Here is a 26,722-nt window from a genome sequence, read left to right on the forward strand (position 1 = left end):
AGGGAGCATTATGTAAGGGGCTATAGTGCGGAGAGTTATGGGGTGTTGTGCAAGTGCCCTAGACAGTACAGAGTCAGGTATGCCCATAGTGCTGTAACACACTGTTAAGTAAAATGAACTTAGGCTAAAATATAGTAGCAAAACAAAATTTATTAAAGATTTATATAAATTGCAAATAAGCAAATCAACTGCCGGGGAGACCCTGCTCCATTCACGGCCAGCAAAGCAGTGGACAAAACCAGTATTTTTTATACTATGGTCAATTCCCTTCCCATAGTCACTTATTATCCTTCTGTTGGATCCGAGTTCGCAAGTCTGGATCTGGTTGGTTCTTTTCAGGCTCGCTTCAGTTGCCAGGTGCATTAGTTCATCCGTCCTTGAGGCCTAGTGTGTAGGCCTCTCCTGATGTTCATTTTAGATACTTTTTTATCGTCTTCGTTCTTGACCCTTTGATCCTTGTCCGTTCCTTCGTTACTTAAGCGTACACTTTTAGACAATATACAAAAGACTTATTCAGAAAGGCATAACAACTTGTTTTGTCAGCTTAGGAACTGCAGCTGCAGGACTATCGGCTTATAGTACTGACAGATTAATTGCCCATTCTGCAACTTACAGTCCACTGGCCTTAACAGAACCTTGATTTCAATTATACATATATATATATATATAAATATAACATGGAATACTATTAAAAGAGTAAATTACTACAACTATTACTACTGCTAATTTGATGAGTAAATGATGTTACAACTACTAATCTATTACAACACTATCTATATACAACGGTCATAATTCTACAGTACATTGTGTGTCTGTATACTGTATAAATTATGTTACAACTACTAATCTATTACAACGCTATCTATATACAACGTCATAATTCTACAGTACATTGTGTGTCTATATATTGTAATAAATTGCACACCCCCCATATAATGCTCCCACATTTAATAATCTCCCTGATGTCAGTTGTGCCGTTTCATGGGGAGCCTCCAAGCCATGAGGATCCGCCCTTTTGTGGGGCCTCTCCCAGGGAAGGCTGTCACCCTCTGTGTCAGCCTCAGTTCCCAGGGCAGAACTGGGATGCCTAAAGGACACTCACCTGAGCACAAGGCTGTGGAAGAGCCCAGCTGCCTCCCCCTCTGTCCAGAGTGGCACAGACACTGCCGACCTTTCCCAGGAGCTACGAGGCAACCAAGAGGTCAGGAGGCATCGCCAGAAACGACTCCATCACTCTGCTCTCCTTTGCCCTTCTCGAGTGCTGCGCAGACCCAAGGTGGCAAATCCCATCAGTCCGTGCATTTCCATGCCTGGCCACGATTCCCCTCTGGAGCAGCCCACAGCCAGTTTGTCTCTGAGTCTGGAAGATTAGTCTGGTCCCAGAAAGATGCAAGCACCCCGGGCTGGGCTCCTTCCAGCCTGGCTCTGCGCATGCTGAGGCTGCTCTGCGCTCTGCCAGGGCTCTGCGGGGGCTCAGCCCCTCACACTGCTGCTCTGAAAGCCTCGCATCAGACGTGCCCTTTCGGAGCACATGGGCTGACCTTCTGCTTTTTCAGCTGAGGAAGACTCTCATCCAGGCAGAGAGATTGCAAGTAGTCATACAAACCCAGTTGTCAAGAGCTCAAACACTCTACGGTCCCAGTTAAATACCTGTACCCAACGGGGTGTTTGGTCTGCCCCACTCTCCATCTGGTTGTGTCTGGACTTGCAACTGCACTTTCTTCCTCATATAGAAGTACCATGACTGGGCAGAAGCAGGCCAGTGGGATGTATTCTAAAGGCAATGTGGTCTGGAGCCGATGAATGAAAGAAACCCTTCCCCAGTTCCAAACCATACCAAAACCCCCATCAATAGGACTTCCCAGCTATGAATAACAACAAAAGTTTATTTAAAAGTGAAGTGGCTGCAAAGATCAGAGTAGATATTGGCTATTTTCCTAGTCATTGTTTACTCTGTGCCTCCTTTGCCAGTGGAGGCATTTCCATGTCGGGAAAGGAGACTTCTTCAGGTTGTGGTGCTGCAGCAGCAGCTGCCATTGCAGAGCTCTTGAGGATCTGTGGCAAGAATTAGTTTGTCGGAAAGGTGGCTTGCAGAGATGCCCTGAGATCATAGTTCAAATGCAAACCCTTGGGAAGATGCTGTTGGCCACAAGTCAGGCTCTTAAGCTGTCTTTTGCTGCCCACTTCACCAGGTGAATGGACGAGAAGAAAAGAGTGGATTTACACGAGTTCATGGGCAGTTTCCTCTTCAATTTTCATGCATTTTCTGAACAAGGCTGTTCAGAGGGGCAGATACCCCAAGGGCACAGTTATTCCGATGTGTCCTGCAAGGGACACTGACTCAGAAGTTCAAAACCCCTTTTCCAGGTGTCAGCGGATGGGCTGAAGCACCGTGTCATGGCAGGGCTCCAGCCCTCAGAATCTTCAGTCCCAAAGAGCAAGCATTGTTGCTTGTTGTCTGCTCAGGAACTTGCAGCTCTGATTGACACCAAAGGCAGTGCGTACCAAAGCTGGCACTTACTGATTTCATTCCTTCAGGCTTTGCTTTGACGTTTTCCTTCTCCACTTGCTCTTCTTTCTCCTCTTCTCCAGTAAGAGACGGAGCCAGCAGAGGTTCTGGTGATGGTGTTGTGAGCCTCTCTGCACGGGAGCTCCTGGCTGCATCGAGCAGAGGACTCATGTTGGCGAGACTATCGGATTTTTCTAAAAATGGATGCTGCCCAAAGGAAAAAACAGAGAAAGAAAGGAACCATTACTTTCCAAATGCAGTTTCCCACAGGCTCCAGCGGGATTCCTCTGGTTACCAGCAATACACATCAGGAGGACTGAGGGCACCATCTACACCTCCAACTTCATGTCCAGGACCTTGCTATCCCAGGCAAACATGGCCCATAAGGCCATTAATCAATTTCTCAAGGTGTCTTCAGCAAGGAGCTTTGCCTTGCCAGTGCTCTGGGAATGCCACTTGCTGTCTCGGGCCTTTTTCCATTTCAGAAAACTCAAAGGACTCCCTTAGGTTCGTCTTCTCTAAAGACTTGGGCTATTTAGGTGTGAAAAATAATGAGGAGCATAAGCCCCTCCTCGGGAAATTCCCGTACCTCTAAGCAAGGTCAATGCCAGGAGGATGCAGGCCTGTGTGTTGTTCTGAAGAGCACTGAGGTGGAGGTTCTCAGCACCCAGACAAGAGCAGGGACACAAGGGGCAGAGCGCTGATGGACTCAGCTCTGGCTTGCAGGGAGAGCAGTGTCTGCATTCCCCCCCTGCCCCTCCCTGTGCTGGCTGCCACCTTCCTTCCCAGCAGGGACAGCCCAGTGGCACCTTCTGCAGCTCCCTCTCTCTGCCACAAAACCTGCCAGAACCCTGGAGCACTTCTGGCCTGCTTGAATGTGCCAGGCAGCAAATGGGGCTGGGACAAGGCCCGCTCAGCTGTCCCTCCTTGGGTGGCAGAAACCTCGAAGAGTGGGGCAGGAGGGACAAGCTGGGCCCCCTTTGAGGCTCACAGTGAGCTCCCCACAGCCCCTTCCTTCTCCCAGGTCATTAATACTCCGACCACTTGGCTGGGACTGCTTCCTTGGGTCCCCCTCCTCCAACACCATTTCAGCCTCTGGACCTGCTATTATTCTACTCCAGGTCTTTTGCCACCAGGTACAACCAAGTGTCCTCCCAAAGTACAAACCAGGACCACAGACAGGACGAGATGGTGGAAGACCTTTCCTCGGAGGAAAGGCCAAGACAGATGGCACTGGAGAAGAGAAGGTGCCAGGGACAGCTTATTGTGGCCTTTCAGTCCTTCAAGGGGACACATCTTTTTGCAGGGCCTGTTGCAATGGGACAAAGGGTCATGGTTTTCAAGTGGAAGAGGACAGATTCTGGTTACATCTAAACAAGTCATTGTTTAGAATGAGGGTGCTGAAACACTGGCACAGGAAGTGGATACCCCACCCCTGGTCAGGTGGGACAGGGCTCTGAGCAACCTGGTCTAGTTGAAGATGTCCCTGCTCGTTGCAGGGGGGTTGGACTAGATGCCACTTAAAGGTCCCTTCCAAGCCAAATTATTCTGTGATGCTACTTAGTTGTCATTTGAAAAGCACCGAGACTGGAGATTAGTAGGAGAGGAGGCTTCCTGATGCCTCTGAGTTTAGCTGATGACAAAGCCCATCCCTGGACAGCGCTTTCACCTGCAGCCACTTTGCTTGCAGAAGCAGCCTGGTAGGCCATCGGGGCCTCACATGCCCGTTCAGGCAAGGCTGCAGGAAGGAACAGAACACAGGCGGCGGATTTCTGGGAGTCTCCAGCTCGGGTGGCATGTCCTTAGGCTTGGGACAAAGGAAACACAAGACAGCCATTAACCTTCCCTCCCCGAGGGGAAGAGCTCCAGCAGAGTCCTTGCTTTCTGAGAGTTGACCTGGGGCTTCTCCAGGAGCCGTAATCAACAGTAGGACAAAACAATACTGCTAAAATATTAGGAACTTGCAGCTCTGAATGACACCAAAGGCAGTGCATACCAAAGCTTTCATTCCTTCAGGCATTACTTCTCCAACAGCCACAGGTTCCTTCTCCACTTCTTCCTCTTCGTTCTCCTGTCCAGAGTCAGAGGGAGCCAGCAGAGGTTCTGGTGTCGCTGTTGTGTCCTGGGGACAGTCAGTAGAGTCAGGGACAGTCACCTGTCTGTCCCTCGCAAGGTTGGATAGTTTCACACCACTTTAATCTGTTTACACATGAGAAACCAGCCTAGACATGCACTTGGTCCTACGGGCCTCAGTTCCACAGTGCGCATGTCCCAGGCCAATTTAACTCTCTAGCAAATCAGGGGAGTTGAAATCCCTCCACAGTCCCAGCTGCCTCTCAGTGGCAGAGCATTACATCGCATTGTCCCAAATTTGCTCTCTTTACCAACTAGTTAGACAGTGCTGCATATTGCTCTGACTTCGATGTCCCACCATGGCTAAAAGCAGCAAACAATCTTCTGCTGCAAACCCAGACCTTCCTCTGTTGAAAAGCTCTTGAACAGAAAATGAGAAAAGAGCCAGGGATCCCTTGGCTGCTTCTGCTGCTGCTGCAAAGGCACTGACGTGGCCTTTCTTTCATGGACTTGCTTTCGGCCTCTCAGGCTGGCACTCTGTTGGAGCAGGCCAAGCTCACAGCTCTACTGTGACCCTCTACTTCATCATCTTCACCATCTTCAGAGCACAAAGGGTGCATAGTCACCCAGTTCTTGACTTCATTTTCTTGTTCAGGCCCTGATATGCTCTTCTGCAAACAATCTAGGCCTTGCCTTGACAAAAGACTAAACATTTCTACTGGATTCGCGGGTAGGAGTGAGATAGGGCACATAGAACGGGGTAAGAGGGTTAAGGAATGTGTAAACTAAGGCTGCTACAGGGAAAGGGACAAGGGAGTGAGGGTTGCTGCTTTTAAAATCTACTTCTAAAACTTACAAGGCTAACAATATTGGAAAAATAAAAAACCATTAGGGCTTAAGGCATCAGTAGAGTCCGGGACAGTCACCATTCTGTCCCTTGCAAGGTTGGATAGTTACACACAATAACAAAAGGCTCATTTGACACAAGGCCACTTCCAACTTCAGTTTGCTTAGATTTTCTCAACTACCTTGTGCAGACGGGCAGATAACCCCAGGGCACAGTTATTGCTGTGTGTCCTGCAAGGGACACTCTGGCTCAACTTGGAAGTTCAAAACCCCTTTTCCAGGTGTCACTGGTTGGGCTGAAGCACCATGACATGGCAGCACTCCAGCCCTCACACTCTTCAGCCGTGAAAAGCAAGCTTGCTCTCATCACAAGTTCTAAATTACACCAAAGGCAATGCTAATGTGCTGTGGCAATTACTGATTTAATAGCTTCAGGCTCTGCGGCTCCAACAACAGCCACGGGTTCATTGTCCACTTGCTCTTCTTTACCCTCTTGTCCAGAAAGAGAGGGAGCCAGCAGAGGTTCTGGTGTCACGTTTGTGCCCTGGGGACAGTCAGTAGAGTCAGGGACAGTCACCATTCTGTCCCTCGCAAGGTTGGACAGTTACACGCAATAACAAAAGGGTCATTGGACGCAAGGGCCCGGCCAATTTCTTGTTCATTGTTCATGGATTTTCTGAAATAGGCCCTGTGGAGGGGCAGGTACGTCCAGGGGGACAGTTTCTCCTGTCTCCTAGGAATCCTGCACGGCAATCTAAAGCCTAAACAGGGTCAAACCCCCTTTTCCAGGTGTCAGGGGCTGGGCTGAAGCACCGTGTCATGACAGGGCTACAGCCCTCACACTCTTCAGCCATGCATGGCAAGCACTGGCTGCTCAGGAGCTTGCAGCTCTGATTGACACCAAAGGCAGTGCGTACCAAAGCTGGCACTTACTGATTTCATTCCTTCAGGCTTTGCTTTGACCTTTTCCTTCTCTGCTTGCTCTTCTTTACCCTCTTGTCCAGAAACAGAGGGAGCCAGCAGAGGTTCTGGTGATGGTGTTGTGAACCTCTCTGCACGGGAGCTCCTGGCTGCATCGAGCAGAGGACTCATGTTGGCGAGACTATCGGATTTTTCTAAAAATGGATGCTGCCCAAAGGAAAAACCAAAGAAAGAAAGGAGCCATTACTTTCCAAATGCAGTTTCCCACAGGCTCCAGCGGGATTCCTCTGGTTACCAGCAATACACATCAGGAGGACTGAGGGCACCATCTACACCTCCAACTTCATGTCCAGGTCCTTGCTATCCCAGGCAAACGTGGCCCATAAGGCCATTAATCAGTTTCTCAAGGTGTCTTCAGCAAGGAGCTTTGCCTTGCCAGTGCTCTGGGAATGCCACTTGCTGTCTCGGGCCTTTTTCCATTTCAGAAAACTCAAAGGACTCCCTTAGGTTCGTCTTCTCTAAAGACTTGGGCTATTTTAGGTGTCAAAACTGCTGAGGAGCATAAGCCCCTCCTCGGGAAATTCCCGTACCTCTAAGCAAGGTCAATGCCAGGAGGATGCAGGCCTGTGTGTTGCTCTGACTTCGATGTCCCACCATGGCTAAAAGCAGCAAACAATCTTCTGCTGCAAACCCAGACCTTCCTCTGTTGAAAAGCTCTTGAACAGAAAATGAGAAAAGAGCCAGGGATCCCTTGGCTGCTTCTGCTGCTGCTGCAAAGGCACTGACGTGGACTTTCTTTCATGGACTTGCTTTCGGCCTCTCAGGCTGGCACTCTGTTGGAGCAGGCCAAGCTCACAGCTCGCTCCATGATTCTTAAAAACTAGGAACGGCAAAGCTTCCTTTTCCACTCACAGAAGGACGGGCTGCTCTGTGTCCACCTCCATATCCACTGGTGATTCCGTCTGCAGTGGGCAAGGGAACAGGAACCAGACGCTGTCAGAAAACTGCCTCTTGTGGGGAATCCCATCACACAAGGCAACCCAAATAAAGAGCATTTTTCTTTCACAACCTCTCTCCAGGAGCAACAGTTCTTTTGCTCAGCAAGCAAGAGAAGAGGACAAAAACCCACATTCATCTTCTTCTACAGTTTCATGTCTATTTTTATGCAGTTTTCCCAGGAAATAAAACAAATGGAAACTCCATCAAGCAAATGTAAATTGTCCATTAAGAGTCAATGCTTCTGTTCTGCCCAAGAGCTAAAGCAGCTTTAGCTGAAGAGCTAAAGAAGTTTCCTCTTCTTTTTTTTTCTTCTTCTGTTCTGTTGGTTTTGGGGTTTTCTTTTAGTAAATGGCAAGCATCAGTTCTCTTTAGCTTGCTGAAAATGGTTCCCCAGAAAAACTGTCCAAAAAATCCCCTCTAGCCATTCTGACATAGCACAAGAAAAGCTCCTGGGTTCAGGAGCCTGCACTGTTTGGAAGTTGGCATTTTATCTCAAAGGTCATTGGTGTGATCAAATCCTTTAATTATGGAATTTAGCAAACAGGATGCTTTCCCCTCAGTTCTGGAGATAACTGAACAGTTTTTAGAAGAACTTCTGAGAAGCTCTCCCAAGCCTGCATTTTGGAAGTCGTACTGGTTGAACCAGCAAAGTGAGGAAATTACAGAGGGTTTGAGGGTTCTGTTATCCCGAGGATTTCAGAGGTGTTTGGCTACAGTAGCTGACTCCAGAAGAGTGAGATTCCTCCCCGGCAGCCCTCACGGCTCAGCCCTCGCTGTCCCAAGCTGGGCTTCTCCCCTTTTACCGTGGAGAGGCTTGGAGGGCATTCAGAACAGCTGTGATTGCCTGACATGGACAGCATTTGTTGGGAATCCCTCAGGGACACGTCCGTGTTCCACACGTGGCAGGGGAGCCCTTGGAGCAGCTGTCAGAGTGTGGGTGCCCCCGTGCGTGCTTCCTGCCCGTTCTCCCCCCTTTGGCCACTTCTCCCATAGCCACTCAAGTCAGACTTTCTCCCAAGAAAGTTCTCTGCCCAGCACTGAGCTCCTGGTGCACCTGCAAGAACCAAATTCCCTTAGGTTTGTGGGAAACCTACAGGGTGGGAACCCTCAGTGGACATGGAGCTCTTAAATCCTTCTCCTATCCAACTTCTGTGTGCGTGTAAGATTTACTGGGGCCCTGAATAGCCTTGCTGTCTGCTACAGTGGAATATCAGGGCCACGGACCAGCGGGTCCGTGTGAGGGGGTCTCTCTCTTTGCTGCCTGCTGAGGGGAAGGTGCTGAGAGAGTGCGCGTGCTCCGAGAGCGAGGTGAAGCGTTCAGTGAGAGGCAGACTCTAAGCCTTCGTCCCCGACGAGCACCCGAGAGAAGTGGGCAGGCGCCAGAAGGCGTGTCCCGAGATTGGCATAGAACAGCGCCCACTCTGGGGTAGTTCATGAATATGTAAACCCGTGCGATGGATCTGGATGACCTACGGGGAGAAAACGGGAGCCGTGAGGGGGGAGCGGTGGCGCATGTCAGGCGGAGTCATCCCCCGCGCGTCCGGCAGCGTAATAAAGAAGTAGCGGCTTAATAGCGCCTGTGGCTCTTGAGTTTTACTAGCGTCGCCTTTTCCCGGCATCAGTGAGGCCTCAGCTGAGCTGGGGTGACCCCCAGGCTGAAGCAAAAACCGCTGGGGGCTGAAGCAGCAGGGCACAAGGGCTGAGATGAGACAAAACCGGCTGCAGCTGAGGCGGGGGGGGCGGCAGTTATGAGGCGCAAACGGCTGTGGGCTGAGGGAAAAACGGCTGCAGCTGAGGCGGGGGGGTGGGGGGGCGGCAGTTATGAGGCAGAAACGGCTGCAGCTGAGGCGGGGGAAGGCAGTTATGAGGCAGAAAGGGCTGTGGGCTGAGGGAAATATGGGTGCGGGTTGAGGGAAAAATTGGTGCGGGCTGAGGGGAAAACACCTGAGGGCTGAGGCAAAACCAGTTGCCGATGAGGCGGGGCGGCCCCCAGACTGAGGCAGCAGCGGCGACGGTTCTCAGCCTGGGCCATGGGGTGGGGCGGGGGGAAGAGGCCAGGCACTGAGCACAGTGGCCAGGAGTCTCCCTACAGCTCCCCGGCCCCACGCGGTCCCGCTCCCAACTTGAAGGAAGCCCCAGTTCCCCCCCACAGACACCCCGTTCCGTTTTTCCTTTAATTGTTTCCTTCCTCAATTCCAAACCATACCAAAACCCCCATCAATGGGACTTCCCAGCTATGAATAACAACAAAAGTTTATTTTAAAATGAAATGGCTGCAAAGATCAGAGTAGATACGTGCCACCGCCCGGTGGGGAAGGAAATAGGGACGCGACACTGCACAAAAGGGTCCCACAAAAGAGAAGGAGGGGCTGCAATGGCCACTTCCTTAAGAGGAACGAGGACTTCTATAGGGTTCAGGTGAGGGAGGTCCGATAACCGGGGCGGAGCATGGGACGGACATCTCAGGGTGCCACAGGATTGGGGAGTAGGGAGAAGGAGGGAGGAACTTGGGAGGAGTCAGGTGTCTGGGGCCACTGGAAGCTCACTCCGCGCTGTGGCATTTCCTTCTTTACTCTGCCTCCTTTGCCAGTGGAGGCATTTCCATGTCGGGAAAGGAGACTTCTTCAGGTTGTGGTGCTGCAGCAGCAGTTGCCATTGCAGAGCTCTTGAGGATCTGTGGCAAGAATTAGTTTGTCGGAAAGGTGGCTTGCAGAGATGCCCTGAGATCATAGTTCAAATGCAAACCCTTGGGAAGATGCTGTTGGCCACAAGTCGGGCTCTTAAGCTGTCTTTTGCTGCCCACTTCACCAGGTGAATGGACGAGAAGAAAAGAGTGGATTTACACGAGTTCATGGGCAGTTTCCTCTTCAATTTTCACGCATTTTCTGAGCAAGGCTGTTCAGAGGGGCAGATACCCCAAGGGCACAGTTATTCCGATGTGTCCTGCAAGGGACACTGACTCAGAAGTTCAAAACCCCTTTTCCAGGTGTCAGCGGATGGGCTGAAGCACCGTGTCATGGCAGGGCTCCAGCCCTCAGAATCTTCAGTCCCAAAGAGCAAGCATTGTTGCTTGTTGTCTGCTCAGGAACTTGCAGCTCTGATTGACACCAAAGGCAGTGCGTACCAAAGCTGGCACTTACTGATTTCATTCCTTCAGGCTTTGCTTTGAAGGTTTTCCTTCTCTGCTTGCTCTTCTTTACCCTCTTGTCCAGAAACAGAGGGAGCCAGCAGAGGTTCTGGTGATGGTGTTGTGAACCTCTCTGCACGGGAGCTCCTGGCTGCATTGAGCAGAGGACTCAGGTTGGCGAGACTATCAGATTTTTCTAAAAATGGATGCTGCCCAAAGGAAAAACCAAAGAAAGAAAGGAGCCATTACTTTCCAAATGCAGTTTCCCACAGGCTCCAGCGGGATTCCTCTGGTTACCAGCAATACACATCAGGAGGACTGAGGGCACCATCTACACCTCCAACTTCATGTCCAGGTCCTTGCTATCCCAGGCAAACATGGCCCATAAGGCCATTAATCAATTTCTCAAGGTGTCTTCAGCAAGGAGCTTTGCCTTGCCAGTGCTCTGGGAATGCCACTTGCTGTCTCGGGCCTTTTTCCATTTCAGAAAACTCAAAGGTTCCTCTTCTCTAAAGACTTGGGCTATTTTAGGTGTCAAAACTGCTGAGGAGCATAAGCCCCTCCTCGGGAAATTCCCGTACCTCTAAGCAAGGTCAATGCCAGGCCTGTGTGTTGTTCTGAAGAGCACTGAGGTGGAGGTTCTCAGCACCCAGACAAGAGCAGGGACACAAGGGGCAGAGCGCTGATGGACTCAGCTCTGGCTTGCAGGGAGAGCAGTGTCTGCATTCCACCCCTGCCCCTCCCTGTGCTGGCTGCCACCTTCCTTCCCAGCAGGGACAGCCCAGTGGCACCTTCTGCAGCTCCCTCTCTCTACCACAAAACCTGCCAGAACCCTGGAGCACTTCTGGCCTGCTTGAATGTGCCAGGCAGCAAATGGGGCTGGGACAAGGCCCGCTCAGCTGTCCCTCCTTGGGTGGCAGAAACCTCAAAGAGCGAGGCAGGAGGGACAAGCTGGGCCCCCTGTGAGGCTCGCAGTGAGCTCCCCACAGCCCCTTCCTTCTCCCAGGCCATTAATCCTCTGACCACTTGGCTGGGACTGCTTCCTTGGGTCCCCCTCCACCAACACCATTTCAGGCCTCTGGACCTGCTATTATTCTACTCCAGGTCTTTTGCCACCAGGTACAACCAAGTGTCCTCCCAAAGTACAAGCCAGGGCCACAGACAGGACCAGATGGTGGAAGACCTTTCCTCGGAGGAAAGGCCAAGAGAGATGGCACTGGAGAAGAGAAGGTGCCAGGGACGGCTTATTGTGGCCTTTCAATCCTTCAAGGGGACACATCTTTTTGCAGGGCCTGTTGTAATGGGACAAAGGGTCATGGTTTTCAAGTGGAAGAGGATAGATTCTGGTTACATCCAAGGAAGTCATTGTTTAGAATGAGGGTGCTGAAACACTGGCACAGGAAGTGGATACCCCACCCCTGGTCAGGTGGGACAGGGCTCTGAGCAACCCGGTCTAGTTGAAAATGTCCCTGCTCGTTGCAGGGGGGTTGGACTAGATGCCACTTAAAGGTCCCTTCCAAGCCAAATTATTCTAGGATGCTACTTAGTGGTCATTTGAAAAGCACCGAGACTGGAGATTAGTAGGAGAGGAGGCCTCCTGATGCCTCTGAGTTTAGCTGATGACAAAGCCCATCCCTGGACAGCGCTTTCACCTGCAGCCACTTTGCTTGCAGAAGCAGCCTGGTAGGCCATCGGGGCCTCACATGCCCGTTCAGGCAAGGCTGCAGGAAGGAACGGAACACAGGCGGCGAATTTCTGGGAGTCTCCAGCTCGGGTGGCATGTCCTTAGGCTTGGGACAAAGGAAACACAAGACAGCCATTAACCATCCCTCCCCGAGGGGAAGAGCTCCAGCAAAGTCCTTGCTTTCTGAGAGTTGACCTGGGGCTTCTCCAGGAGCTGTAATCAACACTAGGACAAAACAAATACTGCTAAAATATTAGGAACTTGCAGTCTGAATGGCACCAAAGGCAGTGCATACCAAAGCTTTCATTCCTTCAGGCATTACTTCTCCAACAGCCACAGGTTCCTTCTCCACTTCTTCCTCTTCGTTCTCCTGTCCAGAGTCAGAGGGAGCCAGCAGAGGTTCTGGTGTCGCTGTTGTGTCCTGGGGACAGTCAGTAGAGTCAGGGACAGTCACCTGTCTGTCCCTCGCAAGGTTGGATAGTTTCACACCGCTTTAATCTGTTTACACATGAGAAACCAGCCTAGACATGCACTTGGTCCTACGGGCCTCAGTTCTACAGTGCACATGTCCCAGGCCAATTTAACTCTCTAGCAAATCAGGGGAGTTGAAATCCCTCCACAGTCCCAGCTGCCTCTCAGTGGCAGAGCATTACATCGCATTGTCCCAAATTTGCTCTCTTTACCAACTAGTTAGACAGTGCTGCATATTGCTCTGACTTCGATGTCCCACCATGGCTAAAAGCAGCAAACAATCTTCTGCTGCAAACCCAGACCTTCCTCTGTTGAAAAGCTCTTGAACAGAAAATGAGAAAAGAGCCAGGGATCCCTCGGCTGCTTCTGCTGCTGCTGCAAAGGCACTGACGTGGACTTTCTTTCATGGACTTGCTTTCGGCCTCTCAGGCTGGCACTCTGTTGGAGCAGGCCAAGCTCACAGCTCGCTCCATGATTCTTAAAAACTAGGAACGGCAAAGCTTCCTTTTCCACTCACAGAAGGATGGGCTGCTCTCTGTCCACCTCCATATCCACTGGTGATTCCGTCTGCAGTGGGCAAGGGAACAGGAACCAGACGCTGTCAGAAAACTGCCTCTTGTGGGGAATCCCATCACACAAGGCAACCCAAATAAAGAACATTTTTCTTTCACAACCTCTCTCCAGGAGCAACAGTTCTTTTGCTCAGCAAGCAAGAGAAGAGGACAAAAACCCACATTCATCTTCTTCTACAGTTTCATGTCTATTTTTATGCTGTTTTCCCAGGAAATAAAACAAATGGAAACTCCATCAAGCAAATGTAAATTGTCCATTAAGAGTCAATGCTTCTGTTCTGCCCAAGAGCTAAAGCAGCTTTAGCTGAAGAGCTAAAGAAGTTTCCTCTTCTTTTTTTTTCTTCTTCTGTTCTGTTGGGTTTTGGGTTTTCTTTTAGTAAATGGCAAGCATCAGTTCTCTTTAGCTTGCTGAAAATGGTTCCCCAGAAAAACTGCCCAAAAAATCCCCTCTAGCCATTCTGACATAGCAGAAGAAAAGCTCCTGGGTTCAGGAGCCTGCACTGTTTGGAAGTTGGCATTTTATCTCAAAGGTCATTGGTGTGATCAAATCCTTTAATTATGGAATTTAGCAAACAGGATGCTTTCCCCTCAGTTCTGGAGATAACTGAACAGTTTTTAGAAGAACTTCTGAGAAGTTCTCCCAAGCCTGCATTTTGGAAGTCGTACTGGTTGAACCAGCAAAGTGAGGAAATTACAGAGGGTTTGAGGGTTCTGTTATCCCGAGGATTTCAGAGGTGTTTGGCTACAGTAGCTGACTCCAGAAGAGTGAGATTCCTCCCCGGCAGCCCTCACGGCTCAGCCCTCACTGTCCCAAGCTGGGCTTCTCCCCTTTTACCGTGGAGAGGCTTGGAGGGCATTCAGAACAGCTGTGATTGCCTGACATGGACAGCATTTGTTGGGAATCCCTCAGGGACACGTCCGTGTTCCACACGTGGCAGGGGAGCCCTTGGAGCAGCTGTCAGAGTGTGGGTGCCCCCGTGGGTGCTTCCTGCCCGTTCTCCCCCCTTTGGCCACTTCTCCCATAGCCACTCAAGTCAGACTTTCTCCCAAGAAAGTTCTCTGCCCAGCACTGAGCTCCTGGTGCACCTGCAAGAACCAAATTCCCTTAGGTTTGTGGGAAACCTACAGGGTCGGAACCCTCAGTGGACATGGAGCTCTTAAATCCTTCTCCTATCCAACTTCTGTGTGCGTGTAAGATTTACTGGGGCCCTGAATAGCCTTTCTGTCTGCTACAGTGGAATATCAGGGCCACGGACCAGCGGGTCCGTGTGAGGGGGTCTCTCTCTTTGCTGCCTGCTGAGGGGAAGGTGCTGAGAGAGTGCGCGTGCTCCGAGAGCGAGGTGAAGCGTTCAGTGAGAGGCAGACTCTAAGCCTTCATCCCCGACGAGCACCCGAGAGAAGTGGGCAGGCGCCAGAAGGCGTGTCCCGAGATCGGCATAGAACAGCGCCCACTGTGGGGTAGTTCATGAATATGTAAATCCGTGCCATGGATCTGGATGACCTACGGGGAGAAAACGGGAGCCGTGAGGGGGGAGCGGTCGCGCCTGTCAGGCGGAGTCATCCGCCGCGCGTCCGGCAGCGTAATAAAGAAGTAGCGGCTTAATAGCGCCTGTGGCTCTTGAGTTTTACTAGCGTCGCCTTTTCCCGGCATCAGTGAGGCCTCAGCTGAGCTGGGGTGACCCTCAGGCTGAAGCAAAAACCGCTGCGGGCTGAAGCAGCAGGGCACAAGGGCTGAGATGAGAATGGCTCTGGGCTTAGACAAAACCAGCTGCAGCTGAGGCGGGGGGGGCCCAGTTCTGAGGCAGAAATGGCTGTGGGCTGAGGCAAAAACAACTGTGGGCTGAGAGAAAAATTGGTGTGGGCTGAGGGGAAAACACCTGAGGGCTGAGGCAAAACCAGTTGCCGATGAGGCGGGGCGGCCCCCAGACTGAGGCAGCAGCGGCGACGGTTCTCAGCCTGGGCCATGGGGTGGGGCGGGGGGAAGAGGCCAGGCACTGAGCACAGTGGCCAGGAGTCTCTCTACAGCTCCCCGGCACCACGCGGTCCCGCTCCCAACTTGAAGGAAGCCCCAGTTCCGTCCCCACCCCTCCCCCCCATTCTGTTTTTCCTTTAATTTTTTCCTGTTCCCACACAAATGATACATATATAGACACTATATCTACACACTATATCTACACGCTATTTACACATTCTCTCTCTCTCTACACACACACACACGTATGTACATTATCTATGTATAAGGGAGCATTATGTAAGGGGCTATAGTGTAGGAGAGTTATGGGGTGTTGTGCAAGTGCCCTAGACAGTACAGAGTCCAGGTATGCCCATAGTACTGTAACACACTGTTATAAGTAAAATGAAACTTAGGCTAAAATATAGTAGCAAAAAAAATTTATTAAAGATTTATATAAATTGCAAATAAGCAAATCAACTGCCGGGGAGACCCCTGCTCCATTCACGGCCAGCAAAGCAGTGGACAAAACCAGTATTCTTTATACTATTGTCAATTCCCTTCCCATAGTCACTTATTATCCTTCTATTGGATCCGAGTTCGCAAGTCTGGATCTGGTTGGTTCTTTTCAGGCTCGCTTCAGTTGCCAGGTGCATTAGTTCATCCGTCCTTGAGGCCTAGTGTGTAGGCCTCTCCTGATGTTCATTTTAGATACTTTTTTATCGTCTTCGTTCTTGACCCTTTGATCCTTGTCCGTTCCTTCGTTACTTTAAGCGTACACTTTTAGACAATATACAAAAGACTTATTCAGAAAGGCATAACAACTTGTTTTGTCAGCATAGGAAGTGCAGCTGCAGGACTATCAGCTTATAGTACTGACAGATTAATTGCCCATTCTGCAACTTACAGTCCACCGGCCTTAACAGAACCTTGATTTCAGTTCTATATATATATATATATATATATATATATAAATATAACATGGAATACTATTAAAAGAGTAAATTACTACAACTATTACTACTACTAATTTGATGAGTAAATGATGTTACAACTACTAATCTATTACAACACTATCTATATACAACGGTCATAATTCTACAGTACATTGTGTGTCTATATATTGTATAAATTTGCACACCCCCCATATAATGCTCCCACATTTAATAATCTCCCTGATGTCAGTTGTGCCGTTTCATGGGGAGCCTCCAAGCCATGAGGATCCGCCCTTTTGTGGGGCCTCTCCCAGGGAAGGCTGTCACCCTCTGTGTCAGCCTCAGTTCCCAGGGCAGAACTGGGATGCCTAAAGGACACTCACCTGAGCACAAGGCTGTGGAACAGCCCAGCTGCCTCCCCCTCTGTTCAGAGTGGCACAGACACTCCCGACCTTTCCCAGGAGCCACGAGGCAACCAAGAGGTCAGGAGGCATCGCCAGAAACGACTCCATCACTCTGCTCTCCTTTGCCCTTCTCGAGTGCTGCGCAGACCCAAGGTGGCAAATCCCATCAGTCCGTGCATTTCCATGCCTGGCCACGATTCCCCTCTGGAGCAGCCCACAGCCAGTTTGTCTCTGAGTCTGGAAGATTAGTCTGGTCCCAGAAAGATGCAAGCACCCCGGGCTGGGCTCCTTCCAGCCTGGCTCTGCGCATGCTGAGGCTGCTCTGCGCTCTGCCAGGGCTCTGCGGGGGCTCAGCCCCTCACACTGCTGCTCTGAAAGCCTCGCATCAGACGTGCCCTTTCGGAGCACATGGGCTGACCTTCTGCTTTTTCAGCTGAGGAAGACTCTCATCCAGGCAGAGAGATTGCAAGTAGTCATACAAACCCAGTTGTCAAGAGCTCAAACACTCTACGGTCCCAGTTGAACACCTGTACCCAACGGGGTGTTTGGTCTGCCCCACTCTCCATCTGGTTGTGTCTGGACTTGCAGCTGCACTTTCTTCCTCATATAGAAGTACCACGACTGGGCAGAAGCAGGCCAGTGGGATGTATTCCAAAGGCAATGTGGTCTGGAGACGATGAATGAAAGAAACCCTTCCCCAGTTCCAAACTATACCAAAACCCCCATCAATGGGACTTCCCAGCTATGAATAACAACAAAAGTTTATTTAAAAATGAAGTGGCTGCAAGATCAGAGTAGACACGTGCCACGGCCCAGCGGGAAAGGAAATAAGGACGCGACACTGCACAAAAGGGTCCCACAAACGAGAAGGAGGGGGTGCAATGTCTATTTTATTAAGAGTAACGAGGACTTCTATAGGGTTCAGGTGAGGGAGGTCCGATAACCGGGGCGGAGCATGGGACGGACATCTCAGGGTGCCACAGGATTGGGGAGTAGGGAGAAGGAGGGAGGAACCTGGGAGGAGTCAGGTGTCTGGGGCCAGTGGGAGCTCACTCCGCACTGCGGCATTTCCTTCTTACTCTGCCTCCTTTGCCAGTGGAGGCATTTCAGTGTCAGGAGAGTAGACTTCTTCAGGTTGTGGTGCTGCAGCAGCAGCTGCCATTGCAGAGCTCTTGAGGATCTGTGGCAAGAATTAGGTTCTGTCATAAGGGTGGCTTGCAGAGATGCCCTGAGATCATATTTCAAAAGCAAACCCTTGCGAAGATGCTGTTGGCCACAAGTCGGGCTCTTAAACTGTCTTTTGCTGCCCACTTCACCAGGTGAATGGACGAGAAGAAAAGAGTGGATTTACACGAGTTCATGGGCAGTTTCCTCTTCAATTTTCATGGATTTTTGAACTGTGCAGAGGGGCAGGTATCCCCAAGGGACAGTTTCTCCTGTCTCCTGTCTCCTGCAAGGGACCCTGACTCAACTTTTCCAGGTATCAGTGGCTGGGCTGAAGCACCATGTCATGGCAGGGCTCCATCCCTCACACTCTTCAGTCCCAAAGAGCAAGCGCTGTCTGCTCAGAAACTTGCATCTCTGAATGACACCAAAGGCAGTGCTAATGTACTTTGGCACTTACTGATTTCACTCCTTCAGGTTTTGCTTTGATAACTTCCTTCTCTGCTTTCTCTTCTTTACCCTCTTGTCCAGAATCAGAGGGAGCCAGCAGAGGTTCTGATGCCTGTGTTGTGGATCTTCTCCTGGCTGCATCAATCAGAGAAGCCATCTCATCAAGACTCTTGGATTTTTTTAAAAACGGATGCTGCAACGAAAACGAAAGAAAAACGAAAGGAGCCATTACTTTCCAAATGCAGTTTCCCACAGGCTCCAGCGGGATTCCTCTGGTTACCCTGGACAGCTGTTTCACCTGCAGCCACTTTACCTTCAGCAGCTTCCTGGCCGTCCATCGATGCTTCGCATTCTGGTTCAGGCAGGACTGCAGGAATGAATGGAACACAGGAGACAGGTTTCTGTGAGTCTCCAGCTCGGGTGGCATGTCCTTAGGCTGGGACAAAAGAGACACAAGACAGCCATTAAGCATCCCTCCCTGAGGGGAAGAGCTCCAGCACAGGCCAGTCCATGCTTTCTGAGAGTTGACCTGGGGCTTCTCCAGGAGCCCTGATCAACATTTGAGTTTAAGGAAGCAGAGAATTTTCAGCATCCAGACCAGTCCTGCTAATTGCCTTCATCTCTTTTTGTTGCCTTCTGCAAGGCAAATGCAATCCAAAAGAAGTCTTCCAAGAAAAGTCAGGAACCTTTTTCTGAAAGACTGGAAGACTGACATTTTCCATAATTGTTGCCTTCCTCAGGAATTAACTGTGCAGCATTTAACTTGGTTTCAGCTCTTAGTCATGGGGTTTTATCCCAGTATACCTTCCTGGGCCATTGCACACTCCTTTGGTGTAAAAGCGGGTCATTTCATTTTAGGGAATTAGCCTCTGAAACTGGAAACTTGAAAATACATTGGCTTCCTACAAGGAGCTGTGCTAGAACCTACTTTTAGAAATGTACTGGCTAATGCATAATTGTGGCAGTACTAGAAGCAGTGACCTGCCCTGAAAGGCTCAGGTAAGCAGTGGGCACTGGTCCAAGTTTGAAAAGACTTCTGGCCTGCAGATACCCTTGGAATGCTTTTCACAGTAATTCTCCAACGGGAGAATCCTGCTGCTGAAAAATTCCTGCCATTGGGAGATCCAGCTGCAAGGGAGTTCAAAGAGCACAGGAGGAATTCAAGCATTGTTGGAGGCCAGAATGGCCCATTTCTGCACTGGCACATGTCGCTTCTCCTGTGAGCAGATGTGCTCCAGGACACTTTTAGACGTGGGCCTTGGTGGGACTAGCTCAAGCTGATGTGAGTGGGAGAAAGATATGGCTCAGGGGAGAAAGGCAGGGCTCTCTGACAGTATTTGCACCTTACCTGTGTAGGACCATCCACCATTTCTAGTGCCGTGATGCCAAGGGCCCAGATGTCCACTTTGGCATCGTATCTGTCTCTTCTCAACATTTCTGATGCCATATAGAAAGGAGTTGCAAAAAATGACCTCCATGTCTTCCGCTGGGGCTGAAGCCAAGCACATAAGCCAAAATCAACTGCAGAAAAAAGAAATAGTGTTAAAACTGGCTTGAATTATGAAAGCAAGCACAAGAATTCCCCACTCTCAGTCTGAGAGCACAGTGTTGAATCTGGCTGGAAGAGTGGCTGTGCTCTGTTTCCTCTGGAAGGGACAAACCCAAACCAAAGGCACTCTTGACAGCCTCATCCTCTCTAGAGCTCTCTGCACATTGCAACTCTGCTCTCAGCTTACAGCAGTGGGCTGGGCACTCCCACCAGCACCACTTCTGGGGAACGTGCAGGCACTCAAAGGCAGCCCCAGACCCTGCCTCCCGGGAACGCTGTGCCTGACCAAGAACACCTACTCAATTTGACAGATCCATCCATTCCCAGAAGAATATTGTCACTTTTGATGTCTCTGTGGATCACTCGATTTGAATGAAGGAAGTCCAGGGCTTTCAGGCACTGAGATTAAACAAAGAAATGAGAGGAAAAAATTAATTAGGCTGATTTTATTGCACAAAAAAGGAAATGGCTCTAAAAGATCAAATTTCCAGGGGACACATCAATTGCAGACATACCTCAAGTGGCAAAGTTTAGAAAAATAAATAAATTGAAATTAAACTAAAAAAGAAAGTACAACAACATTATAGGAGGATAATAACAGAGTACAAGAAATGCAGTGAGACTGGCAGGCCGTTCACTTGGATGCTCTTTTCTTCTCCACATCATAACAGCGACACAGAAACAAAGCTCTGAACAGGAAATCACTCCTGTTCTTATCACCTTTTGCAAAGAACCATCCTGTCCAAGCTGTCAGAAGCAAGGGCAGCATCCCTTACCTCCCGACTGATAGAGGCTATCATCTCTTCCTCGAGAGCTTGTTTGGAAATGACATCGCCTAAGGTGCATCCCTCCACATATTCCATCACCAGCCAGAGTTCTTCATTGAAAAGGTAGCTGAAAGAAGAAACCCACAGCATGGAGATGAATGGGCACAGCTCAATGACCTTAGGGGAAAGACTGCAGTTGAGTTTTCTTGCCAGGTCACTTGTAAATGAAGACAGAATCTGAGCAGGCTAAATGAGAAAGGCTCATCTGTGGAAAAGGAGATGTCTTAGATGGCAAGCAAGGCAAAAATGCAGTTTAGTGACAGCAGAGAGAAATCTGGAGCCAGGACGTTGCCATCAGCTGCTTCATCATCTTAACTCATCCCTTCCAGCCTGAACTCCAGGAAGCAGGCAACACAGACTTCTCCACGGGAGGAGAGTGTGCACCACTGAGGGCAGATGTTGGTCAACCCCTTGGAAAACATTGCATAAAGTGCATTCAGAAAGAGGGAAAACCATTTAAACACTGGCACACTGTGTGGTTGTGCAAACAAGAGCCTAGTCTTCCTGGCATCCACAGCAACAGAAAGTAGAGGGAAAACCCCAAGGACAATAATTTCTAGGAGGGTTTATCAGCACGTATCATTAAGGCACAGAAAAGATGATCAGTTTGAAAAAAACCAGACCCCAAAAGAAGAGGGAGGTAGTGAACTGAAGGGCTGTGGCTTTAGGAAGACATGGCAGATGCAGGTTTTGGAAGACACGCTTCAAACTACCTATACCAGAAAAGGCCAAGGCAGACACAAGGCAAGCTCCTCCCATCCACTGCAGGTGGAGGAGTTGAGAAATAATGAAGAGCTCCATGTTCTTCCAGTGACCAGTGTGGCTTTTTAGCCTTTGGCTTGCAGTGTGTCAATGAACCTCGACGTGATAATCCCAGAACCACTCACCTGTCTATATAGCGAACGATATTGGGGTGCCTCACGCTACTCAAGAGTTCAACCTCAGTTAAAACTAGCTCTCTTTCGTACTTTCTGTTGGGAACAACAATCCTCTTGATGGCCACCTAAAAGGAGATTAAAAGCCACAGATTTGAGAAATCTGTTGCACGGGACCACAGCGCACATGGAGCAGGTGTTTTTGGAATGATGGAACCAGGGTGGGCCAAACTGCCTGGGATTAGACACCAGAGCTTCTTAACTGACAGGACAAGAGACGATTCCTCCACTCGCCCTTGTGTGCCAGTTACAGGACACATGGCTAGAGACATTTTGCCTTGTAAACTCTGGACAAATGGTCTGCAAACAATCAATCCATAATGGGGGAAATCCCATCCTAAAAGGTCATGGAGGTTTCACAAAAAAAAATACAATCCCTGCACTTTCTATCATCTTGAAGTTTGATTTTGCTGTTCTAAAGAACATTTTTTAACCCAGTTCCTCTTTGCAGTTCTTTTCTGGGTTTGAAAAGGAAGAACCCATTCTAGGGTACTTTATGGATGTGCCCGGGGTTATGAGCAGCGCTCAGGGCCTTTCGATCCCTTGCAGACTCCTGCACTGTAAGTGCACTTCCCAAGTGCAGCACTGCAGCTGGGGAAGGAGCCACCAAGTAGCTGATGCATTAGCATAGTCAGTAAATAAGTCTGAGCAAAGGTGTCCTTCTCTGAAAGATACCGCTGCCCTCCTTGCGTTCTTTTGGGGACTTAATAAGGACAAGGTCTGTCCAAACTGTGTGTTGCAGGCTGACACTTGTCTGCCCTCAGAGGAACAGTCTGTGCAGCAAAGATCTCGTGGCCACCCAGGGCTGTGGCCACAGCTCCCAGCGGAGGGGAAAGCACTTGAGAGCTGCAAAATCTGCCGGGGGTGCTGGCCCTTACCTGTCCTCCTGTGGCAATGTCAGCTCCTCGGAAAACAGTTCCAAAAGTCCTAGAAACAGAGCAGCAGCCAAGAAAGGAGAAGATGTTTAGGCCCTGGGCGAGAAAGCCAGCCCAGAGAGCAGAGCTCTGCTGCCCAGAGTGTTTATAAAACACTCGGCTTCAGCCAGCAGCCCAGCAGCCCAGCAGCCCAGCAGCCCTCTGCCATGCAGGGTGGCCAGGAGAAAACATAGGACATACTCCACGTCCTGCTCCTTGTTACAGGCAAGAGACTGCCAGCATCGAGTTGTCTTTGACAATGCCTTCTGACCACAGTTATTAAATACTGATCAGGACTGACAGACAGGAGGATGTAAGCCCAGTGTCTGCCCATGTTTGCAGCTTGCCCGACTGCATGCTTGATATGACACCAGCAAAATCCCTGGCCCATGGTTTGGTGGAAGTAGCTGAGATTGGACTTACCCTTGGCCAATTTGCTGCTGTAAAGTGTATTTCTTCGCAGGGTTCCCCTCACTCACAATGCCCTCTGAAAGAAACAAGATAAAAGATGCTCATGTGAAGCAGAGATACCACCTTCCAGCAGATCTGAAAGGCAGCCCCACTGTGCGGGGCTGTGAGCCCTTTGTAGTCAGCTGGTAACAACAGCAACAACAACAACAATAACCACAACAGCAGAGGCAGCTCCGACGCAGAGGTGGCTCCACAAAGACTGATTTTCCACAGTCTTTTGAGGGTTTACCTTGATAGGAAACCAAACCCATGGAGGAATGCTTAGAGAAGACAGAAATCAGAAAAGAACAGGCACCAATGCAAGAGTTTGTTGTCTACAAACATTAAGGAGAGCTGGAGCAACAGAGCCCTTATTTTCTTGGAGAGAAACACTCCGTGTGATTCAGCCAAAAGTTTAGTGGTTTTGATGATTAAATGCACTAAATTAAATGCATTAAAAATTAAATTTTGACAATTAAATTGAGTTGTGGAATCTACTGTTGTGAACAAGTGCCATTTTCAGAACAGAAAGAATATTATCAGATGTTTACAGGAGAGGATGGAATCTGCCCAGCCTTTCAGCAATTTGACAAAAAAAAGCCTTTATGGTGTTCAAGAGCAGCATCTCAAGTTCTAATCCCTGAGGATGGGGCTTTAAGAACTAGGACCCTCATCACTGATCAGCAGGCTGAGTTCTGAAGAGGACCTTGCCTGTGCCATTTGAAGAACCACACTGTTTGTCTTCAACCTTAGAGATTTCAGCAAAGTCTTTGTACTCCAATGACTTGTGAGGAGTCAGGAGTCTAAAGAGAATTTAGGAACCCTAATATTCTCTTGGGTTTGGCCCTCTGCACACAGGAGTTCACTAGGTCATTCACTAGGTCAAAGCCTTCTGCTCAACCAGAAACCAGCTCTGCCTTTGCCTGGAGCGTAGATGGAAGCTCAGGAAAACTGAATCCAGCCCCAGCTGCCCTCAGAGGCAGAAGGAACAGCCACAGTGCTCTGTTGCTTCCTCTCTTCCTTTAGTAGAACTAAAGCTGACACGCATACCATGGACTGCTGTACCAGACAGGAAATACATGATACGTACTGAGCTCAGCCAGGAAAAGTCGTGTTAGTGGGGACAGCGTTGGCGGCCGGTCTGTGAATTTCTTTGGAATGCTCTTCTTCCGAGCGTTGCCTTTCCCGGTGCTTGTGCTTGGCATTTCAGTGTTGGCAAAGGTGACTTTTTTAGGTTGTCGTGCTGCACCAGCACCAGGCCTCTTGAGGATCTGTGGAGGGAATTAGTTTATGTCAGAAAGGTGGCTTGCAGAGATGCCCTGAGATCATAGTTCAAATGCAAACCCCTGGGAAGATGCTGTTGGCCACAAGTCGGGCTCTTAAACTGTCTTTTGCTGCCCACTTCACCAAGTGAATGGATGAGAAGAAAAGAGTGGATTTACACGAGTTCATGGGCAGTTTCCTCTTCAATTTTCATGCATTTTCTCAACTAGGTTGTGCAGAGGGGCAACTACCCTCCAGGGCACAGTTGCAAGGGACACTCTGACTCAACTTGGAAGTTCAGAACTGCTTTTCCAGGTGTCAGTGGCTGGGCTGAAGCACCATGTCATGGCAGGACTCCAGCCCTCACACTCTTCAGCCATGAAAAGCAAGCTTGCTCTCATCACAAGTTCTAAAATACACCAAAGGCAATGCTAATGTACTCTGGCACTTACTGATTTAATTTCTCCAGGCTCTGCGGCTCCAACAACAGCCACGGGTTCATTGTCCGCTTGCTCTTTTTTACCCTCTTGTCCAGAAAGAGAGGGAGCCAGCAGAGGTTCTGGTGCCAGTGTTGTGCCCTGGGGACAGTCAGTAGAGTCAGGGACAGTCACCATTCTGTCCCTTGCAAGGTTGGATAGTTACAAACAATAACAAAAGGGTCATTGGACACAAGGCCACTTTCTTGTTCATTTTTCATGGATTTTCTGAAATAGGCCCTGTGGAGGGGCAGGTACGTCCAGGGGACAGTTTCTCCTGTCTCCTAGGAATCCTGCACGGCAATCTAAAGCCTAAACAGGAAGAGTCAAAATCCCTTTTCCAGGTGTCAGTGGCTGGGCTGAAGCACCATGTCATGGCAGGGCTGCAGCCCTCACAATCCTCAGCCATGCATGGCAAGCACTGTCTGCTCAGGAGCTTTCACCAAAGGCAGTGCGTACCAAAGCTGGCACTTACTGATTTCATTCCTTCAGGCATTACTTTTCCAACAGCCACAGGTTCCTTCTCCACTTCTTCCTCTTCAATCTCCTGTCCTGAGTCAGAGGGAGCCAGCAGAGGTTCTGGTGCCGCTGTTGTGTCCTGGGGCCAGTCAGTAGAGTCAGGGACAGTCACCTGTCTGTCCCTTGCAAGGTTGGATAGTTACACACAATAACAAAAGGCTCATTTGACACAAGGCAACTTTCTTGTTCAATTTGCACAGATTTTCTCAGCTAGGCTATTCAGATGGGCAGGTAACCCCAGGGCACAGTTATTGCTATGTGTCCTGCAAGGGACACTCTGGCTCAACTTGGAAGTTCAAAGCCCCTCTAAGCAAGGTCAATGCCAGGAGGATGCAGGCCTGTGTGTTGTTCTGAAGAGCACTGAGGTGGAGGTTCTCAGCACCCAGACAAGAGCAGGGACACAAGGGGCAGAGCGCTGATGGACTCAGCTCTGGCTTGCAGGGAGAGCAGTGTCTGCATTCCCCCCCTGCCCCTCCCTGTGCTGGCTGCCACCTTCCTTCCCAGCAGGGACAGCCCAGTGGCACCTTCTGCAGCTCCCTCTCTCTGCCACAAAACCTGCCAGAACCCTGGAGCACTTCTGGCCTGCTTGAATGTGCCAGGCAGCAAATGGGGCTGGGACAAGGCCCGCTCAGCTGTCCCTCCTTGGGTGGCAGAAACCTCGAAGAGTGGGGCAGGAAGGACAAGCTGGGTCCCCTCTGAGGCTCACAGTGACCTCCCCACAGCCCCTTCCTTCTCCCAGGCCATTAATACTCCGACCACTTGGCTGGGACTGCTTCCTTGGGTCCCCCTCCTCCAACACCATTTCAGCCTCTGGACCTGCTGTTATTCTACTCCAGGTCTTTTGCCACCAGGTACAACCAAGTGTCCTCCCAAAGTACAAGCCAGGGCCACAGACAGGACCAGATGGTGGAAGACCTTTCCTCGGAGGAAAGGCCAAGACAGATGGCACTGGAGAAGAGAAGGTGCCAGGGACGGCTTATTGTGGCCTTTCAGTCCTTCAAGGGGACACATCTTTTTGCAGGGCCTGTTGCAATGGGACAAAGGGTCATGGTTTTCAAGTGGAAGAGGATAGATTCTGGTTACATCCAAGGAAGTCATTGTTTAGAATGAGGGTGCTGAAACACTGGCACAGGAAGTGGATACCCCACCCCTGGTCAGGTGGGACAGGGCTCTGAGCAACCCGGTCTAGTTGAAGATGTCCCTGCTCGTTGCAGGGGGGTTGGACTAGATGCCACTTAAAGGTCCCTTCCAAGCCAAATTATTGTGTGATGCTACTTAGTTATCATTTGAAAAGCACTGAGACTGGAGATTAGTAGGAGAGGAGGCCTCCTGATGCCTCTGAGTTTAGCTGATGATAAAGCCCATCCCTGGACAGCTGTTTCACCTGCAGCCACTTTGCTTGCAGAAGCAGCCTGGTAGGCCATCGGGGCCTCACATGCCCGTTCAGGCAAGACTGCAGGAAGGAATGGAACACAGGCGGCGGATTTCTGGGAGTCTCCAGCTCGGGTGGCACATCCTTAGGCTTGGGACAAAGGAAACACAAGACAGCCATTAACCATCCCTCCCCGAGGGGAAGAGCTCCAGCAGAGTCCTTGCTTTCTGAGAGTTGACCTGGGGCTTCTCCAGGAGCCGTAATCAACACTAGGACAAAACAAATACTGCTAAAATATTAGGAACTTGCAG

At 50.0% G+C, this 26,722-nt stretch overlaps 1 protein-coding gene across 1 annotated transcript in view; it reads right to left on the reverse strand.

Moving 5' to 3' along the window:
* Positions 1-1,866: 1,866 nt before the first annotated feature.
* LOC116794030 overlaps positions 1,867-26,722 on the reverse strand; it is an 84,458-nt gene continuing 59,602 nt past the window's right edge. The window contains exons 46-61 of the mRNA XM_032702346.1: positions 26,424-26,561; positions 24,996-25,118; positions 23,872-24,052; positions 22,755-22,818; positions 22,296-22,344; positions 21,370-21,485; positions 20,432-20,549; positions 19,955-20,054; positions 19,455-19,627; positions 12,128-12,265; positions 6,362-6,556; positions 5,847-5,972; positions 4,506-4,631; positions 4,179-4,316; positions 2,522-2,716; positions 1,867-2,055 (exon numbers count right to left, since the gene is read on the reverse strand). Coding sequence (XP_032558237.1) covers positions 1,942-2,055; positions 2,522-2,716; positions 4,179-4,316; positions 4,506-4,631; positions 5,847-5,972; positions 6,362-6,556; positions 12,128-12,265; positions 19,455-19,627; positions 19,955-20,054; positions 20,432-20,549; positions 21,370-21,485; positions 22,296-22,344; positions 22,755-22,818; positions 23,872-24,052; positions 24,996-25,118; positions 26,424-26,561 — 2,094 coding nt within the window. The 3' untranslated portion in view covers positions 1,867-1,941. The remainder of the gene's footprint in view (positions 2,056-2,521; positions 2,717-4,178; positions 4,317-4,505; positions 4,632-5,846; positions 5,973-6,361; positions 6,557-12,127; positions 12,266-19,454; positions 19,628-19,954; positions 20,055-20,431; positions 20,550-21,369; positions 21,486-22,295; positions 22,345-22,754; positions 22,819-23,871; positions 24,053-24,995; positions 25,119-26,423; positions 26,562-26,722) is intronic.

Source organism: Chiroxiphia lanceolata, chromosome 14 (genome assembly GCF_009829145.1).
Source record: "Chiroxiphia lanceolata isolate bChiLan1 chromosome 14, bChiLan1.pri, whole genome shotgun sequence".
NCBI classification, from domain to species: Eukaryota; Metazoa; Chordata; class Aves; order Passeriformes; family Pipridae; genus Chiroxiphia; species Chiroxiphia lanceolata.